The 20,225-nt window shown below is 49.0% G+C and overlaps 1 protein-coding gene across 1 annotated transcript in view; it reads left to right on the forward strand.

Annotated features, from left to right (window-relative positions):
* The first annotated feature begins 8,148 nt into the window (after window positions 1–8,148).
* The window catches only part of KCNB1 (potassium voltage-gated channel subfamily B member 1), a 130,175-nt gene continuing 118,098 nt past the window's right edge, over window positions 8,149–20,225 (forward strand). The window contains exons 1-2 of the mRNA XM_074604846.1: window positions 8,149–8,553; window positions 9,697–10,363. Of these exons, the coding sequence (XP_074460947.1) occupies window positions 9,797–10,363 (567 nt within the window). The 5' untranslated portion in view covers window positions 8,149–8,553; window positions 9,697–9,796. The remainder of the gene's footprint in view (window positions 8,554–9,696; window positions 10,364–20,225) is intronic.

A 20,225-nucleotide genomic window follows, 5' to 3' on the forward strand; every position in this document is an offset into this window, starting at 1 on the left:
CAGGGGGTGGGTTCAAGCCTCTGTGCTGAAGGACTTGAGCAAAGGTCTCTGCTCTCTGAATAAGAGCTCATTGCAATTAAAAATCTGCCCTTTCCAGCCGCATCTTTAAAAAACAAAGTGACCAGTGAGCAATGCACTGAAAGAAGCATCACACAAAACTGCCTTTAGGAGAGAGCCTCAGGCTGCAAATCCCAAAGGGAAGGAGAAATGTCCCTGACACCCCCAGAGAGGGGTCACCCAAGCATCCAAAAATGTGATCTTAAGATAACTCCTTGCTCCATTGCTGGCTCTTCCCAATCCTGCTCCACTGTTCTGCACTTCCCATGGGCACTCTGCAGTAGGCTGGTGTTGAAATCCAGACCTGCAGCACCCTCTGAGCTGGGCACTGCAGCGATACCCGCTCTGCTCTCCGCCTCCTCCGCTCCTGCTGAGATTAAGGAAGCAGAGCTGCAGTTTCGGTAGGTTATTGCAGCCTTTTCATTTTGTTACAAATTTGATTACATCCAATTTGTTCTTTTTGGTTAGCTGGTGCTGGGTATTATTCCCCTGCAGAACTCATGTGTAGAGCAAAAGAGGGTATGTTTAGAAGAACTCATTAAAATGCAGGAGGAGTAGTGCTGTCCCATGTGAAGAAGTTTAATCTGAGACAGCCTTCAAGAATGGCTTATTGCAGCCTTCCGCATCACCCACAAACACTTTGGGGAAAAACAGGGAAGGAGAACAGAGTGTTAGATAAGCTGCTTTGAAATGATCTTCATAATCCTGCAAATTAAAATGTGTTTCATTAAAGACAAGTTACAGATGCAAAATAACCCAAGTCAGTCTGGAAGTGACCCTTCCCAGACACAATTGATGCTATTGCTGCAGCTGTGATGGGGTGGCACTGAAATCAAAGCTCTCCCCCCTCCAAGGAGCCAGCCCCATCGATGGCACAGCCTTTCCTGCAGGACCTGCCCTCAGGGGAGCTAGGCCCCCTCAGTGTTATAAATAACAACAAATAGTTGCTTGAAATTATCTTTAACACCTCCCCACACATCTCTTTGTAGCCATTGGCAGGAGGCTTCCTGATCCTGAAGCAGCTCCAGCTTTTAGTGTTGTTGAACGGCACAAAGAAGGGGAAAAAGAAGGGTGTGTTTACTCAAGGCTTAAGGCAATTGAGATCAGGGAATGGCCAAAAAGGGCTGGGTTCATGCAAGTTTTTCAAATCCTGCCTATTTTCTGCCAGTTCCTCATAAAGATGAGCAACAGAAAGCTTAAACTGCCGGGTACCCCCATCAGCCTTGTTCTCACTGAGATGTGCAACTCTCGTAAAAGCTTCTGCCTCTGATGGCATGAGGCTCTGAAAAATGCACTCCCCGTTAGCTACGATAATGGGGACAAGGCAAACAATCTTGGTAGGAATCACTGAAGGATATGTCCTCAGATTTAAAGTACATTTAGCTGCTCATTCATCCCCCACCCCATGCAGCTCTTGGCAGATTGCTTTAATCCTTCTCTGTCTCAATTTCCCTCAGTCTGAAAGGGGATATTATGGTACTTTCCTCCCAGGAACTATCTGAAATTGCTCTCTGACTGCAGAGTCCTTTTAGGATCCGCGTATGCAAGAGCAGAGCAATTCTTACTCTCATTATCCTGAGGAAATTCGCCACTCTTCAGGACATTCAAGCAATGGCATTCTTCCAGCACTAGACCCTGAAGTAGGCCGTATCTGTTGGCTGAGTTACGTGTTTGCTTTGCCTCAGCCTGTGTTTGTTAAAGAGGAGCTGGGCAAGAGAAACCAGGGATGGGAACTGGGCAACTGTGGGGCAGGAGTGAATCCTAGCAGGAACATGTTCAGGTCACGGCTACCTGTTGCCACCTCCCCGTATCAGGGAATAGTTTTCCCAAGCTCAAGTGGAAGCTGTTTAGGGACTTTCCCTCCCCTGTTGTGAGGAACATTGTGAGCAGCCACATCCTGGGGTGCCCTTCAAAGCCCCAGCTCCTTTGCAACAACACTTGTCTCTGCTTCAAGCGTGAGGGGAAGATGCTGCCAGGGGCTGGAATGGGGAAGCTCTTTAGCAGACCCAACTGAGAGCTATACTGCTTGGAGTCTTGGTGCCAAAAGCCTTTCCTGAAACAGTTGAGCCGGCATAGTCTCTGCTAGGGGAAGGTGGGTTCGTCGTTCCCCTCACTGCTCTTTCTGCACTCCTGCCCTCCGTAGCAGGCGGGGGCTCCCCACCGCCTGTTGCAACATGTTCTGAGCAGGCTGGTTCTCCAAATGCTGGTTAAAGGAGTCAGGCTTCCTCCAACCCAGGGAGAGAAACAGCACCCACCACCTCCAAATCAGAGAGACTTGTGCGTAACGCGCAGGGCTGGTGGCAAACACAGCAGGGTCAATTGTATTTATCTAGCTCCCTGTTACACCCCTATTTATGTTTTCTCTTCAGAGGTGGGGCTTCACCTTGCTGCCTGCCTCAGCAGCCACCCCACCACATCTGCAGCCCCTCAACTGGTTGTGCAAGGTGTTTTGCCCAAATGCAAGCTCCCTCCATGGCTGGGATCCTTCTGGCAGCTGGGGGAAGGCAGCTGCCTTCCCCCAGCTGCCAGAAGGATCCCAGCCATGGAGGGAGCTTAGGGAGGGCAGGCAGGGCCTCCTGCCCAGGAATTCCTGGGAATGACACCGTATCCAGGTCCTGGACCCTGCATCTCCCCAAAAAACTGACCAGTCTGCCGGCAGTCAGCATGGGGCGCAGACCCCAAAGGCCTACAAAGATGATTAGGGGACTACGACATCTCTTTTATGAAGAAAGGCTGAGGGACTTGGGTCTTTTCAGTCTGGAAAAAAAGAAGAGTGAGGGTGGATTTTATCAAAGCTTATAAATACTTCGAGGGTGGGTGTCAGGAGGATGGGGCCAGGCTTTTCTCAGTGGTGCCCAGTGACAGGGCAAGAGGTAACGGGCACAGGAACACAGGAAGATCCATCTAAACTTCTTACTTTGAGGGTGGCAGAGCACTGGAAGAGGCCGCCCAGAGAAGTGGTGGAGTCTCCTTCTCTGGAGACATTCAAAACCTGCCTGGAAAAACCTGCCTGGACATGTTCCTGTGCAACCTGCTCTGGGTGACCCTGCTCTGGCAGGGAAGTTGGACTAGATGATCTCCAGAGGTCCCTTCCAACCCCTACCATTCTGTGATTCTGTGAACAGCTGCAGGGCCATCCGCAGTCTTCAGCGGCTGGGTGGAAAGCCGCCCAGATGGACAGGCACTTAGTCACCCCTGCGTGAGGGAGGTCACATCTCCACCACTGCAAAGCCTGGTTGACCTCTCTGGCTGTGCTACCCTCCCTCCCTCCTGATGGCGAGGTGACTAACAGGAGCCTTCAACCCTTCAGGGGCTAATAAATCTGCAGGTGCTGAAAAACATAGCATAGACAAATTGCTTTACAGAGCTCTGTGCTTAAAGCTAAGTGTTAGGTAACATGTTATAGGCAGCTGTTTTACCCTCAGTACCAGCCTTGCCTGAAAAGCACACGCCGGGAGGATGAAATGTCCCCCTGCCCCCTCCACGGGGTGCAGGGGCTGGCAGAGTGCCACTGCTGCCAGCCAGCCCCTCCTGGTCAGGACAGGGACCTGGGGCCCCAAGGATTTGGCCTATGGTATTGATAGGTAGGAGAAAATTAATTTCTCAGGTCATTTTGCAAATTCTCTAGCAGATGGGTTACAGGGACAAATTTCCCCATTAGGGGCTTTTTATTCCTCAACGAGCAGAAAAGTTCATGTATTTTTCCTCCCAGAAGTGATAGTATTTGGTGTCAAAGTCAATGTGAACTAGACAGATGCATCCAGGAGGTGATGTTTCACACACCCAGCCACCTTAGGGAATAGGCTGGTGCTTCCACAGCTTTCAGTCAGTCTCCCAGACTCATCCTCATCAAAAGGAAAGGAAAGGTGGGTCTGATGGAGCCATCCCTGGGAAGAGGAGCCGCGGGGTGTGTGCTTGTGGTCAGTGATCACAGACCGGAGGCTTAATAGATGAGCGGGAGGAAATGCACATCCTGCAAAGGGCAGAAATCTGGAGCCAAGGGGGATGGCTCTGAATGTGTTTGTGGGAACCTGAACCAGAAACCTCTCTGATAACCAATTTGCACTGGCGCGTTTCCTGCCCTCTTCCCGAAGGCAAAAGGAGCCCAAGGCTGACTAAGCACCGAGAGCCGTTTGCAGAGCGGTGCCAGGCGAGCGGTGATGCAGCTCTGGTCTGCCCCTTCTCAAGGCGGCAGGAGGGAGGGAAGCCTGCCTACAATGGGGGGGAATTTGGGCACTTCTGGGACTTCAAAATACATCCGAAAAGTTTAGGTAAGCTGAAAGCTTTGACTTGTTACAGGACAGGGCCCCCATGGGGCTGCTGTCCTCCCAAAGAAGAGAGAGGGCTGCCATCACACCTCTTTTCCACAGCTGAGACAGTCCTTGGAGGCTTTGGCCTCTGCCAGGGGGCATTTGCTCTCTGGTCACTGGTGAGATCCCTCTGCCCTTCCTCCCTTCATCTCCCACTTTTGCAGATATCCAGTCCAGCAGCTCACCCATCCCAGATCCTTCTGCGCTTTGCTGAGGACCCAGAGAGTGTGGCAGAAGTCAGGCCCCGCTCTCTGGATCAACGAGATATTATGGACTTAAAAATATCCAGAAACAGTTTGTGAAAGGCTTTTTTTTACCAAGGTGCGAGGAGGAGCTGGTAGAGGGCAAGAGTGAATGGTGGAGCATGCTGAGGGGACAGACCAGGGGCCAGGAAAGATGTGGCTACCAAGGCTTCCCCCTTACACACAGAGCCTGCTCCCCCGCGGCAGTGGAGGTTGGCAGCTACAGCTGAACTCCTCCAAAAGGGGCTTTCAGCAAGGGAGAATGTGATGATGGAGCCCAGCTGCTGCTGACATTGCCTTCCAAGCTCTGCCTGGGTTTTTCGAGGAGAGCCTTGTCTCTTTAAGGTTCATTTTTGGACTGTATTTCACTGTCTGCTTCCAGTATTTTTCCTTGGTATTCCAGTATTTCCATGCTTCTGGGCTCTCAGTAGCACAAGCCACTCCACATTATGTATCTTAGTTCTTTTTGCACTTTTCAACACTTTTTACAGACCACTGCCAAGAAACCTGATAATTTTTTTTCCCATTTAAGGGAAAGGATTTTGGACTATAAAAGAAAATCTCCACTGTACCTAAAGTGTTTCTAGGCTGGAAAGAAAAATCCCTGGAAACTAAGGGAATCCTTAAAGGGACATAATAGGAAACACTCTGTAAATGAGACAGTTTATTGTGTGTGACTGTATTTCCCACTCACAAGTACAAGGCCCTTGGGCTGCAAGAACAATACAGGTTATTGTTACATCTATAGCTCATTTTAGAATACGAAACCCAGCATCCCCTCAGCATCAGGAACCAGCCAAAACTCGTGGGCCACCAAAGCTGCTGTGCCCATCTCTGCTGGAAACCCATTGTTCCACATACCATGGCTGTGATGGGGCTGCGCGCTTGTTTACAGGCAAGGACCCTTCCTTTTCTCACAGCCCTTTGTTTTTCTGTGACCAGTAAAATGATGTAAATCAGCCTCCCCTCTTGCTTCGCAGGATGGACAAGAAGATGCCAGACTGTTGTATAGGCGTGGGTGTTTGTGAAGATGTGATACTTTTCCTTATGCAGGCAGAGGAGTCACTGCAGATCAGCAGAGGGATATTTCCGCGTTTAGGCTCAGCCTATTTCCCCGGCATGTTGTAGCTCAGCAAACACTGTCTTAGAGAGCTTTTCTGCCTGACAGGCAGGTGAAATCCAGATATGTATATACCACTGACTGCAAGCCAGGAGAACATATATTTGCCATACTCGGCACATTTCCTTTCAAGTACTTGAGGTTTAAGCTGTTTCCTCATCTATAACTGCTGTAATACCTGGAAAGGAACAGGGTTTGCCACAGACTACGTTCAAGCATTTGGCTGGCTCCATAAGCTGTGGAAATAACAAACCATAAATTAAGTTTTCAGAAGCTCAGGGTACAAAAATATCAACTGAAAAAGAATATCCAAACCAAGAATGGGTTAGATAACCTTGGAGAAGAGTGAGCAGGCTGCTCATTTCTGCATCCTTAGGCCTGCACTGCCCCTTGCTGACAAACTCTCCATTGTGGGACAAGAAATGCTTCAGGGAACAGACCTCCTGGGGGTCGAAACGTCCTCTCCTCTCCCCAGAGTCCTGCATCGCCCCAGGCACAGCCAGCTGGAGAGTCTGCCCTCAGCAGGGCTCCCTCTCACAGCTTCTACCTGAGATTCCAGTATGATTTTTCAGCACTGGCGGGATGGCGTGGGTGGAAGGGTGAGCACACAGCAGTGAAGGAGTCTGTGCTTCCATGCTGCCCCTTCACATGCCCCCTCCACGGCTGGTTCTCCAGCCTCTTGGCAGAACACATTAGTGACATTGGCAGGGTGGCAAGAGTGATGCAGGAAGATACAAATGCCCTGCTAATAAACCTGAGTTGCCAGTTCGTCACTCTCCCAGTGATTTAACTGCATTGAAGCTGATGCATCTCCCTGCATTAGGCTACTTGTCATTTTCCCTCCCACCATCCTCTTCCCGCAGACGAGCAGCCTGTATTTGTCACAACGGGAGATAATGTGCCCTGGATGCCAGTGCTAACAAACAAATAACTTGCTCTCCTACAGCACCTGGCAGCTGGAAGTTTCGAAGCACTTTATAATCATTAACAGATTTAGCTTCGAAGCCCTGATCACGGGTTTTCCTCTCTGTGTAAGAGGAGTAAAGTAGGGTCTGGTGGTGAAATGATGAGAAAGCAAGAAGGGAACTGAAGTACTCTGGGTGCTGATCGTAGGTTTTCGTGAAGTCAGGGGATCTACTGCAGTGGAGGGGCACTGGGCTGAGATTAAGCTGATCAACAGATTTTATTCCCAATTCTTCCTTCCACCTCCCCTCTGGCAGATCTTGCTTTTCTATATCTTAATTTCCCCATCTGCAAAAGGATGGTAGTGACTCATTTCTCCTTATAAAAACTTCTGAATGCAGAAGATATACAATTGTTGAAGGTACTGGAGAAAAAGACCTGGCCACACAAATACTGCTTGGGATTTCAGAAAGCCACCTCTAAGGAAGATGTGGATGTTCAAACTCCAAAGATAGTGGCATAACACTGTCATTGTGTGTGCTGGGCAATGGGAGCCAGGTGGGAGGGAAGCATAGAAAATGGGGAAAAGCAGCACTAAGAGTCTTTTTTTTCCAGTTAATCACATAAAATCAGACACCAGTCTCCTATTTTAAAAACCTTGTAGTAGGAATTATCACTAGAGTCCAAGAGCCATGGTCAATCAATGCAAGAGGAGAAAAGGGCTAACGAGCATGGCTGTTTACCTCTGCTACACCAGCTTAGGCAGGTGAACTGCATTAAGTGGTGCTAATGTACCCATTAAATGGTGCTAATGGAGCTCTAGGTTCCCGGTGAGGTCCATTTCCCCTGTTGGGAGTGAAGGAGGAAGGCAAGAAGGACAGAGCAGCAGACGGATACTTTGAATGCTGTGCTGTTGCCTGGAAAGTTACCCTTTACTCCATTTCTGCTGTGTTTTCAGATTAGTAAATGCTCCTTTTTATTACATTTATGTCTCTAATCAGCACCAGAGATACACTGTTATTCCTTCCATGTGTATCTGCAAATATGAGCAATCACCCTGAGAACAGGCCCTTTCCTTTGATGAGGGGCTACCGAGGTGTGGGCAAGTGCCCAGTTCATTCCTTGCACTCAGAGTGATGCTCAGCCTCATTGAGCTCAGCTGCTCCTGGCTCAGCAAGCAGGGCCTCGGAAGCAGTAGGGGCCCTGATGGGCTTATCAGCTCTCTCTGCTCATCATTTTTCTCCTGGCACCAATCCCTGCTCCTATTTTCACGGGTGATACCACCGGGAGCTGGAGGATGGTGGGAATAGCCCCGTCCCCCTAGGGAGGGAAGCTGCGGCTCTCCCCGCGGTGCTGGGTCTGTTCCAGGCGCCTCCCCCGCGGTAAATCAGCCCTAGGGCGGCGGGGCCGGGCCAGGAAAGCGTTAACCTTCCCTGCAATGCTGCATCCCAGCTCACGGTGGAGCTGCCTTCCTCTCTTCCACCCCCAACTTCCAATTCGCTCCAAACAACTCCGGGACAGAATTACAGGGAAAAGCTGGAGGTTCAGACTAGACTTGTTGATCTCCGTTCCGAGGCAGCAGAAGGAAGTACCGGAGCTTTCCTTTGTGTCTGCACGGAGAGAGGGCCGGGGGGGCGGGGGCAGATGCGGCTTCGGCGTTGACTGGAGGCAGGAGTGAGGAACCGCAGCCGAGGGAAGGCCTTGGAAAGCTTCCTGCCGAGGGATCCGATTTACCTCTTTTCCCTTCCCCTCCCCCCGGGCTCCGTGGACAGCCGGGAGCGCGGCCGCCATCCCTCCGCCTTGAGGCTGCCCGCGGGGGGATGCGAGCGGGGCCGCCCCTGCTGCCCGCCCCGCCGCAGGATGTAGCCGCCCTCGGCCCCGCACAGCCCCGCACCGTCTCGCTGGGAGCCCGCAGGAGGAGGTAGGTGCGGGCCGTGTTCGGGCCGAGGGAGGGGAGCCTTTCCCCGTGTGCGGCGGCGGCGGCCGTGGAGCAGCCCCGGGGGCGGCCTAGAAGCAGGGGTGGTATTTCGGTTTTGAGGCTGGGGGGACCCGGATCGGCGGGGAGAGGGGCCGAGCCACCGGAGCTGTGCCGGCTGGGCATGGAGGAGCTGTTCCTTTCTGCGCCTGGGTTTCTCTTCGTGCCATCTTGTGTAAGCAACAGTGCTCTGGGCTGTCATAAGCCACCCGGCTTTGCAAGGAAGGCTCGGGTTTTCTTCCTTATTCCGATTTTCGTTGATTTCCCTGTTATGTAGAGGTCGGCGTGGGGTGTGTGTGGAGGCGTCCCTGTACAGCCCACAGAGGTAGAGTGGGTCGTTGGAGTGACTGGAAATAGCCCCTTTCCCATTCTCCAGCCCTTTCCTCGTGCAAATTTGCAAGGCTGGAGTTAAAAAAAGCCTCCAGTCTCCCTGCAGCCTCCACGGCTGGGCAGGGCGGTGGGCACCACCGTCTCCGAGGAGCGGGGCTGCCCCGCGTGGGTCGTAAGGGCACCCGGGGTCCGAAGTCTGCGGTCCGACAGGGTCCCTCTGCGGGAGCGAGCGGCGGGGCCGGGTGCTCGGGGGACGGCGGCGGCGGGGCCGGTGCGCTCCCGGCGAGCCGCCCCGTCATGGGGGACAACGTACCAGAGCACCCCTGGCTAGCGGCCCGGCGCTTTTTGGGGCTCTCGGGAGTGCTCTGTGCCCTGCCCTATCTGTCAGCAGTTCCCAGCCCTCCGCTCTCAGAGGCTCCGGGGCCATGCCCAGCCTCCCCAGCTCCCCTGGCCGGGGTGTGCGGGCAACCCTCCCGGAGAGAGGAAGCTCGCGGGGGACACACCGGACCGCCGCCCGGGGGAGCTCGGCGGCAGCGTCGGGGCCGACACGTGGGAGCGGGCGGCCTTCAGCACGGCGGGCGCGGACAGCGCCTGCCCGCCGCCGGAGCGCGGTTCAGCACCGCCGGGGCGGACAGCGCCGCCGCCCCCTCAGCAGATTAGCGGGGCCGGGCGCTCCCCCGCGCCGGGATAAGGCCGCGGCCGGGCGGCGGCGGGCGCGGAGGTCAGCGGGCGGGGACCCATGGTTGGCCTCTCTTGCAGCTCTGGGGCATGGAGGGGAAGGAGAGGTGAGGAGAGCCGGCCCCCCGCACGCCCTGCCCCACGCCGCACCTTGGAGCGTCCAGCCTGAGGGGGACCAGCGATGCCTCTGGGGATGAATAAGCATGGATCTCGCTCTACTACCTCTTTGCCTCCAGACCCCACGGAGATCGTCAGGAGCAAGGCCTGTTCCCGAAGGGTCAAGCTCAATGTGGGGGGGCTGGCCCACGAGGTTCTCTGGCGGACCTTGGACAGGTTGCCGCGGACCAGGCTGGGTAAGCTCAGAGACTGCAACACACACGACTCCCTCATGGAGATCTGTGATGACTACAACCTGGAGGAGAATGAGTACTTCTTCGACAGGCATCCCGGGGCATTCACCTCAATCTTGAACTTCTACCGTACTGGCAAGCTGCACATGATGGAGGAGATGTGCGCCTTGTCCTTCAGCCAGGAGCTGGACTACTGGGGGGTGGATGAGATCTACCTGGAGTCCTGTTGCCAGGCCCGCTACCACCAGAAGAAGGAGCAGATGAATGAGGAGTTGAAGAGAGAAGCCGAGACACTGAGGGAAAGGGAAGGGGAGGAATTTGATAACACTTGCTGTGCTGACAAAAGGAAAAAGCTCTGGGACCTCCTGGAGAAGCCCAACTCTTCCGTAGCGGCCAAGGTAAGATCTCCAAATTTCTTCTCAAGTATTCTCTGTGTTCGCTGATGACTGTGGTGATGCTTGCATGAGGTATTGCCCTGCTACTCTTGCTTTAGCATCTGGGCACTTGTGGCTGGCTGGATGCTGTGAGTGAAGGGGAGAAAGGCCTCCCAGATGTGAACCAGGTTTGATGTATCTTTTTTGGTTAATTTGGAAGGGATTTGGTTTGAGCTTCCCTGGGCCAGTCTAGGCAGCTCAGTGTGGGAGCAGCTCCACTGACCCATGGGCCAGCATACTCTGATTGCTGTGGCTGAACGTTAGTTGACTTGTTATCCAGTGGCCTGTCTTGGTGCACTTTGTAGTAGAGATTTCTTTGGGCCTCAACCATGCATGTCTCCTGCTACTTAACCAAACTGGCTTTTAAGGAGAGGAAATCTACCTGAATTCTTAGACCCAGGTCCAGCCGGGAAATAATGCCTTCCCTTCTAGGGCTTAACTTAAAATTTTGTGGTGAAATACATCTAGTTATTTTTACCATGCACTCCTAGGCTGCAGGTCTGCTAAAGCTAGTGTTTGAGTTTAATCCTTTACCTGATTCCAGCCTATCTTAAGTCTCCCTGTGCAATACTGCTGCAGCTCTGTCTCTCTCAGTAGTCAACTCCGAAGTTGGGGCCAGTGCAACAGATCTATTTGAAGGTATTTGGAAGATAAGATCCATGTTAGGAGAAACCAATGTCAGAGTTGGCTCTGATAATTTAGCTGTCTCATGTTAGTCACATATTCTTTAGTGAGGAAAATCTCTGTGAACATGGTGATTCAGTAACCATGGGGACAAAAGTGAAGGGGGAGAGGTTGAAAACTGTGGGATGAATAACTGAAAAGCATAAGCAACTGAGCAGTAGGGACCAAAACTTGACTTTTCTATGTATTGGCGTCCTCACAGTATGGCGAAGAAGTAGAAAGAGGCCTCAGCTACCTCTTTAATCTCACCCTCCTGTTGTATGTGCATTTGCAAATGCAAACCTTAGTTCCATCCCATAGGAAGTCTGGCTTTGGTAGGCTACTTAGGAAAACTGACTACTTCTTTCCCGCTCTGTTCTCTTATCAAAATGTTGCACATTGTGAACCAAGAGTATGTACGAAAGTTTGGGGAAGGGATTTTATGAACTGTGGAGCCAAATGGCTCATTCTGGCAGGGGAAGGGAGAAGCACGGTCAGCTGCTGAACCAATTGTCACTTTTTTAATGACAAACAGAGCCCCAGAATGTCTTTTTTTTTTTTTTTTCTCCAGTGGCATGGATGACTCTGTGCTGAATGCGTTAATCATTTATAAGGCTCCTCTGGCACAGTCCTGGAATCCTGAAACACAGGCCCAGGGCTTTGCTGTCTGTGGCACTGACTCAAAATCCATTAGAGACTGTTGATGCTCCTGAGTTATTGTATATGAGCAGGGGTCATTCTTGCCAAATAAGTGTCTTTTGTGATTTATAAATGAAATACACTCTAGCTTCATTTTCTGAGAAAAGTCTCAGAGTAAGTGCATTCAGCATTGCAGGCTCTGGATTAATTGAGTGTGAATGGTAATGCATTATTATCCTTCCCATTTAAAGCTACCATTCTGTGACTTCATTACTGCAATGAAAATGGTGCTGTATGTTCTCAGACCTCAAATATTCCAGTGTTTCCCGAACACAGATTTCTACTCGTTTCAAGTATAGCAAGGAAAATGGGTATGACGAACAATTAGCTTACCAGGCAGGGACAGAAGAGCTGCTAAGCCTATTCTTTATCCGATTTTCTCCCTGCTGGTGAATCGCTTTTCTCTCATGCCAGAGTATGCCCTTTGCTTTGATCACCTTCATGAGAATTCATTCCACATATTGAATCGGCTGGTCCCAATCTTCAACTTCTAATGGAAACACACAGGGAGAAGGACTTGGCAGCCTGACCTGTTATCTGACCTAACCAGCTGTGCCCAGGCTCTGTTTCAGGCTGCATTTTCTAAATCTGAGCCTCTGCCTGATAGCTTCTGGCCAGCTTTCCTCAGCTATCTGCTCAGTGAAGCACTTTTGCTGAGGCCACAGACCTCCAGGAACTTCTGTTGCCTTTCCTAAAGCCAGACTCCATCTGTTTTGCCAGGTCTGGGAGCTCAAACTGTTCCTACAGAAAGAGGATGAAGTAAACTATTTTGAGGTTTAATGATTGTCACTGAAAGACCTAAAATCACTGCACTACTCTTGTTTATTCTTTTTCTTCAGACTCGTACCACTCAATGCAAAGGTTTTTCCATTTAAATGTAAGAAATACAGTCTTCATTCATGTTCTCTTCAAGAAGCCTAGGAAATGGCTACAATGCAGGTTCTCCCCCAGATCCGATGCAATCCCTCTGTAAGCCATGCCCCGTCGTCGAACTCCAGCTCCAGCAACGTGGGCTTCCTTGCTGGCTGTCTGTATTGTTTGCATTTTAACATTTTCTGCACAACACCTAACCTGACTCTTCCGTACCAGCTTACTGCAGAACTTCTCATGGTTATACTGGGACAGGTTAAATACTGAGAGAGTGAGTTGTTTTCTATTTGTGTTGGGTATTTTGTTTTGTGTTTTTGTTTTTTTTTTTAAAAGGAATTATATGTGATGTACCTCAGGTTGGAAAACAGCATTCAAATCAGAGGAGAAGAATCCCCCAGACCTTAATTTTTGTGCTTTTCTATCCACTGGGGATTTACCCGTATCTTTTAACTAATCTGTCTGGCTTTTAAACTAACCACCTCATGGCAAACAGTGTCTTATTTATGTGCAATGCTTTACCCTGTACGTGACTGGAAAGAACACTCTGTTAGATTTTATAATACCCACTGCTTGAGAGCATCCAGATTTCTATGATGAGGCATCAGGCAGCTGTTGAAGCCTCAGGCTCGCTGCCTCGTTACCCCCCACCACTAGCAGAAGGGTGTTTGTGCCTTTCCTATAACGCTGCAGTCCCTCACAGCTGTAACTGAAGCAGCACCATCCTTGTGCGAGGTGCTGTAGAGTCATGGGGCAGCCCTCCAGCCCTTCTCCAGGGTCAGACACCCTGGCACCCGGACCATTTCACCCACTGGTCCATTTAACTTGGAGGCTCTTGCTGTGCTGTACTTCCCTGCACCCACCTTGCCCAGTGGGAAAACTCCTATGCACAAAACTGAGAACTGAGGGACTCTCCCTCTACCAAATGAAAAAATATTTAACAGACAGTTATTAAATAAAAGTCTTCATTTCTCTCTCTCTCCCTAGCCTTACAAGATACTTTAAAAGATCTGCTTCTGCTGCTTTCTGGGGCTTTATTTGTCTGTATATCCCTGAGAAATACTGCTGTCTTTGTGAATGCTTCCTCCTCTTCATGCAATCTCTGTTTTTGCATGTTCCTGCTTATTTTTATCATTCTCCCAGTCTCCCTTAATAGTTTGGTGGTTGGCTTTTGTGTTTTTTTAGTTTGTTTTTGTTTTTCTAAATAGTATTATTCCTGTACTTTGGTGTACTCACAACATCCATTTTTAACCATGAAGGAGACTCTGGTGCTCACTTCTGTCTGGATTTACTCTAGATGATGAGGTGCAGATATTTTCTGGCGTAGATATTATAGTAGTTTCTTTTCCTCAGGCAAGAAAAGCAGCTCTCCAGAAGCCAAGCAGAATTGTTGCTTTTTCTTGGCACTTAGTGTCCATGTCAGGGCAGTAGTGGCTAGCAGTTCTCCACCACTCTGGTTTGGGTTTTTAACCTTAATTGCTTTTTCCCTCACCAAGGCTAAGCCTGGGCTTCTGTTGCCCACAGCCCAGCTAGCAGGCCTGGCTTTCCAAAGCAGAAGTCCCTCCTGTAGCTTGTTTTTTATGAAGCTAGTTAGCATCTGTGGGTGTCTCACCTGCCCAGTGAGACATTGGTGTCCCTTGGGAGAACCAGCCTAGCTGCAATTCCAGTTAGACTTCATGGAATCTTGAAAAATCACTGACCACAGTTGTCCCATGCCTTCCAGTATAAACAAGTAACAAATCTGACCAACTCAACATCTTAATTAACTTACATGGTCTTGGAAATCCTCTGATCACCTGGACCTTTCCATCAACTCTGCAAGAACCTTGCCCTTTTTGCCTCTTAAGGGGGGGGGTGGGAATCCTTTTTTCTTTTAGTCCTAGCAAATTATTTCCCCCGATCAATATTTGAGCAATTAGTATTACGGGGGTGGGGGGGAGTCTGCTCGTTTTACAGACTCCTCTGCATGTGCTGGTTTCATCTATTTTTCCCTTGCTGTCCTGAAGGCTGAGAAAAACACGATGACATCACCCACTTTGCAAAAAGCTTCTCTGCATATCTGCATGTCAAGTAGGATGTGCACTTCCTCTCCTCCTCGCTGCCTCCACTTCCCACTTGTCCCTGTCCTGTTGGGAGCTCAGCTGCAGCAATCCCTCTGTTCTGGCAGGCTATTTCTCATCCTTTCCCCTGTTCCTACTCTGTCTTTGCCAGTGCAATAATATCACGTTTATCCTTGAAAACATTCAACTCCAATTCAGTAATCTTATTATGCATGCCTCTACATTTGTTGAACAGCTTTTCTTGAGCTGCCCACTGCTCTCTGCTGCTAATCTCTGGATGCATTGCTTAGGGATTGGGGAGGTTGCTCTGTAAGCTCTTTTCTTATTATTGTTGATAGTAGTGACAAAATAAGAATGATAAAGCCTCTTGGAGATGCATTTGCTACATCTAGAGTGTTCTTCCCCCACATGGGCTTTCTATTCCTGGCCCTCCCTTATGGCATGCAGTTTTCATTCATCTCTAAACCTGCCTGAATTTAGCATTCAGCGGAGGAAACCCCTCTCCCTAATTGCTGGGGTCACATCTTAGCCATGTCCTGTCTGTCTCTGAGACTGCCATCACCGGGCAGATGTTGATTTTGCCTGTTAAAGCCAGATTGCCCATATTTTGCTTACATCTGTGACTTTAATTTTTTTTTTTTGATGCAGCTACTGCCTTGGTTTTTCTGCTATATATAGGAGACTTTTCCCTTCATCCAAAGTAAACTCCTGCCTTTGGAGATCCTCTAAAGCAGAGCCTCATTCCAAAGCCTTTCCCCTGGGTTTAGGGATTTGCCACTTTGGTCCATAGTTTATCGCTGGGCTTCTAGCACAGCACTGTCCTGTGGACACACAAACAATTGCTGCTCTGTATCCATATCTTTTCATCCCGCAGCTCCTTTCTGGGTGCTTAAATCTTTTGTCTGGGGAGCCCTAATTCCTATGTCCAGCTCCCTGCAATGTGTCCTCTGCTTCTGTCTCGCCAACGACCTTCCCACAATGTATTGATGTGCTGCCAGTTCCCAGAACTCCTTTGCCTTACAGTCTCACTAAACTCTCACTTTGGGGCAAAACCCAGTGATGTTGCCAGCCTGGTGACTGTGTCCTGTCATTCTTTCCTGTCTCTAAAGAACCTTGCCAGCAGTCCCTGTAACACAGGAGACACCCTGGCCATGACATGTGTGTTAGTCTCCTGTATCCCTAATGCAACATCTCATGTCACATCTGCCAACAACAAGCTTGAACTAAGCTCTCCAGGTGGGATCCTCACCCTTCAAAAGTGACTCTTTCTCCAGACCTGGTACTGCAGCCCTGAAGGTCCCTTGGATCCAGGCAGGCAGCTGCCTGGCATTTCCTGCCTGAAAATGGTTTGGGTTCGGCAGTTTACAACACAAACCTGCAAATCTGCAGTCTCTAAAGAATCTTATACAAGGAAAGGTAAATTGTTACACCTAGTAGTTATTTTGATGTGCTTGCCATACAGTCCATGAAGTATAGTATGCATGTAGGCATCCTCCTGGCTTTTTAACTTCTCTGTAACTTTCTGCTAGGAGAGCCTGGAGCAAGTCTGTGGTCTTCCCTGAGCCTAAGCATCCACATCTGTGTGAGACTGCCTGCCTCAGGAGGGAAGCGACAGCTTACATGCTTAGGCTGAATTCCTTAGAGGATGTGTGCTATAGAAATATAGTCAATGCTATTTTTAAAGCAACAGCTCTCATTTGTACCTTTGAAAAATCTCTCTGAGAAATTAATTCCCCCTCGCTTCTTGGTGTTCTCCCTTCCTGCTCAGCCCGCAAGCAGGCATGGTTTAAAGTGCCAACATCACCAGTCAAAAATGTAGGAAATCTTGCAAGAATGGAAAATCCCTATTTTGCTCAGCTGTAACTGCAGAGGTTTAGTAATGGATTCAGAAAAGTGCTGGGCCTGATTCACTGGGGAAATGCCACATGGGGTAATGCACACAAAGTGTGGGTGCAATGTCAGCTGGTACCTATGCAAAGCACTTGCATACGCTACCGAGTCAAGCATGCCGTGCCTGACGGGTGTGCGCTGACTGCAGCGGCGCTCAGAGCAAGCTATGCAGAGGCACTCTGCAGCTGGGTGGAAAAATCAATTCATTTCTTAAAACACTTCCTTAATTTTTAATTTTATTTTTTTACACAGCAGGATAAATACCATTGCCAACGCATTCCTGCTTTTGCCTGTTGCTCTTGATCCTGAAGATCACAATTTCCCTCTGATTTCTCTCGACATAAATGCCTCCATGGAGAGGAATAATCCAATGTTACTTTTACAACATGAGCGTTGCTATTTGTCATTGCTAATGGCAAAATATTTATGTCAAAGAAAGTTCACAGCTGATCACTTAGTTCTTATAATAAACACAGTCAATATGATTTAGTCCATGGAGATACGTGTCAGCAACAGAAGAGGCGCAATGGGGCCAGTGCATGTGAGCAAGGCATTAATATTAGCCTTCTCTTGAGAAGCTATACATAGAAGCTACATGTTTTTACTGCTTCTACTACATTAAGGCAGACAAGGATCGGCCCCTTGCTGTTATGAGAGTTGCCCAGTTTGTTTCCTAGATCTAGAGGCTCAGCTCCATCACAGGCTTCCTATGTGTTGCACTAGGACTGGGAGTGCTGGCACTGCAGTATGGCAATAGCCTGGGGGTTTGGAGGTCACTGTCCTTGTGGGGCAAAACCACTTCAAGGCCTGAGTGGGTAAATCGGCTCTGTGTTGCTCTGTGCCATGGACCTGTGAGCTGGCAACAGCTCAGGGATCCTTGCCCCACACTTAACTGTTGCGCCTGAGCTGCTTTAGCCTTGGCACTGGTTAGGCTTAGGATGACCTTGCCCTAAGTTTAGTCCCTGGGGCAATAGCCCCATGCTCACCTCCTGGCGTTCTCAATTACTCAGTACAGCAAAAGTGAACCTTGTAGTCAGTTTCCTTCCCCCTTGAGTTTGGCTGGTTTCTGTCTGCTCTCCTAGCTTTTCTTGGCCTCTCCTGTCTCCTTTACAACCTGGCGCTAGCTGGACATGTTTACCAGCAGGAGTCGGTGAGGTCTCATTCTGATTTTTAATGAGAAAATTCTACTTTTTATTCTAGAGCAAGCCTGGAAGAGTGATGAGCATCCCTAGGCAAGCATTGTGCCTTTGTACTTGCTATAGCACACCCCAAAATGCTAGCATTTAAATATCCCAAGCACGTTTATTTTCTAGGTCCCCCAATAACACCAGCAGCTCCAGCCCTGCTTCTGTGGAGGGTAAAATTCCCATTGAATGTAATGGGAACAGATGAGTATTATAATGTCTGTACTCATCAAGCAAAGCTCTCAAAGTACTTTGAAAAGATGGATTACTTAAGGCCAGGACAAACCTGTGATATATGTATTATCCCCATCTTAAAGTGAAGAGGTGATCATTGCCCAAGGTCAGTGAGGAAGGCCAGGGCGGAGCTGGGGGGGAAGTGGGGGCTGGCTTCCCTCTGTCCCACATCACCAGTACGTTTTCACGGTATAGGCGAGCTTCCCGTGGCCCTCGCCTGCTGCCTACAGTGCGTTATTACAGAGGGAAAGGTGCTGGTGGCACTCTGACAGTTTATCTGAGGGGATGGAGTGAGAAATCAAACCCCTCTTTGTTTCAGCATAGGTATTCCTACCTAAATGAGCCCAGCCTGGAAAACTTTGTTGTGTTTGAGGAACAAGTAGTTACAGAAAAATGGAAAGGTTTTCTTTGGTAGATCTCAAAGGCCTGTACTGGGGCATTTTCAGCACTCTGATGCAAGTCTGGCTGTAGGGAGAGGATGCTGTTAAACTGTATTGAATAGCAAGAGAGAAAGTATGTTAGATTCTATATAATTGTATGATGAAATGATATAATAAATCATAATACATATTTAATACAGTATATATTGATATGTGTGCACACATATTATATTAAAATTGCCCATCTGCATGGAAATTCACTTATATCAAAATTAACCTCTACATGGAAGGTATTTATTTTCAATTAAGAATGAATCCTGGCAACCAGCTCCTCTTTGAGCACAGTAAACGTAATGAACAACTCAAATGTTACTCAACAGGAGTAGTTTCTCCTCAGACAAAACAATTGCCACCTTTGACAGTAACAGTATCTGTGTGAACGTGAGGGTCAGAGCATGGGCTTTTTGGTGGTTTGGGAGTTTCCTTCAGTTTGGCTTCAAAGATGTTTTGACATTTTTAGGAATGTTTCCCTTTGCCCATTCACAAATTTCTCCCAGACCTGTTGTGATTCCTGTGAGTTTTTTTGTTGAAGTTTGCAGCTATTCTGGTCCAATGATGTGGACCATTGGTCCAACGGCTGTGGATGTTTTGTGACTTCCCCTGAGGCGCTGGCACTGCAGTGTGGGGAAGGTGGCCTTAGCTCAGCGCTCTGCTGCTTGGTCCTGTGTCTGAACCCAGGGCTTGGACAAGAGAGATCAATAGCAAAGCAAAAACCGAAGCACTTGGTACCTGAATCTCGTATTGTCAAATCTCATGTGAAAAACATCATCCATCAGGCATCCATCTAATCTGACAAAAAAAACCTTGTGTCACTAACAGAAGTTGGATGAACAGTCAAAACAAATGGAAGGAACAATTTATTTTAAAGTTCATTTTTTCTGTGGTACATAATCAGTTCCAGTTATTATGAGCTGAACTTATTCAATGCTGTTTGGACTAGGATTCGTGCAGAGTCTCTCGCCAAAAGCACAGATTAGTTTTGTTTTATTTTATTTAAGTCCATTTGCTCTTGCTCATTTTTGAACAAAATGGAGCTGTAAATCTCATTTGCAGTACATAAACACCAGAAATGCTCTCTCGTTGGTACTGATGGACAAAATGTTTCTAAAACATGATTATACTTAGCAAATTTTATTTCAGACTTAAGATTCCTTGTGGGTATCTCTTAAAAAGTACTCATTTTGCTAAAAGAGTAAGTTGAAGATGTGAGCAAAGAGGTCTGTCTCAGTCTCACTGCTTAAAATCTTTTGTAAGGGGCTGGAACTGTAGTAAGCACACTTTCCAAGACACAAGAAAGCTCTTCCACATGCCACGTATGCTTTGCTTGCCTGGTTTCAATGGTATGTGATGGCAGCATAAACCAGGAAAGGAAATGTGTTGTGGGACTAAGCACCAGGAGCAGTTCCTTGGCTCCCCGAGGACTGTTTTATATGACTATGTCCAGTCTTTTCTTATCCTTTTCTGCAGCGATTCGGTGCCTGCCGATCCCTAGCTTTCCCTACTCTGGCACCTGAGCGCGCTGTAGTGTGTTTGTCCTCCCAGTTGTCTTGTGAAGGAGAGCAGCGTGATTATCCCCGTTTACTTGGAGCGGGTTCAGAGGGACTAACTGGCTTCTCAGGGTCTGTGATGGAGTGAGGAACGGAATCGTAATCCACCCCTAATCCCTAGGCCACTTTTTTTCTCTGGCGTAGCTGGATTCCAGCCGTAAGCATTCAAGAGGCAGATGTAATACATATGAGTTTAACGCTTCCATGAAACTGCCTACGAACCCATCCCAGATCGGGTTTCT

Source organism: Larus michahellis, chromosome 12, assembly GCF_964199755.1.
Source record: "Larus michahellis chromosome 12, bLarMic1.1, whole genome shotgun sequence".
Classification (NCBI taxonomy): domain Eukaryota; kingdom Metazoa; phylum Chordata; class Aves; order Charadriiformes; family Laridae; genus Larus; species Larus michahellis.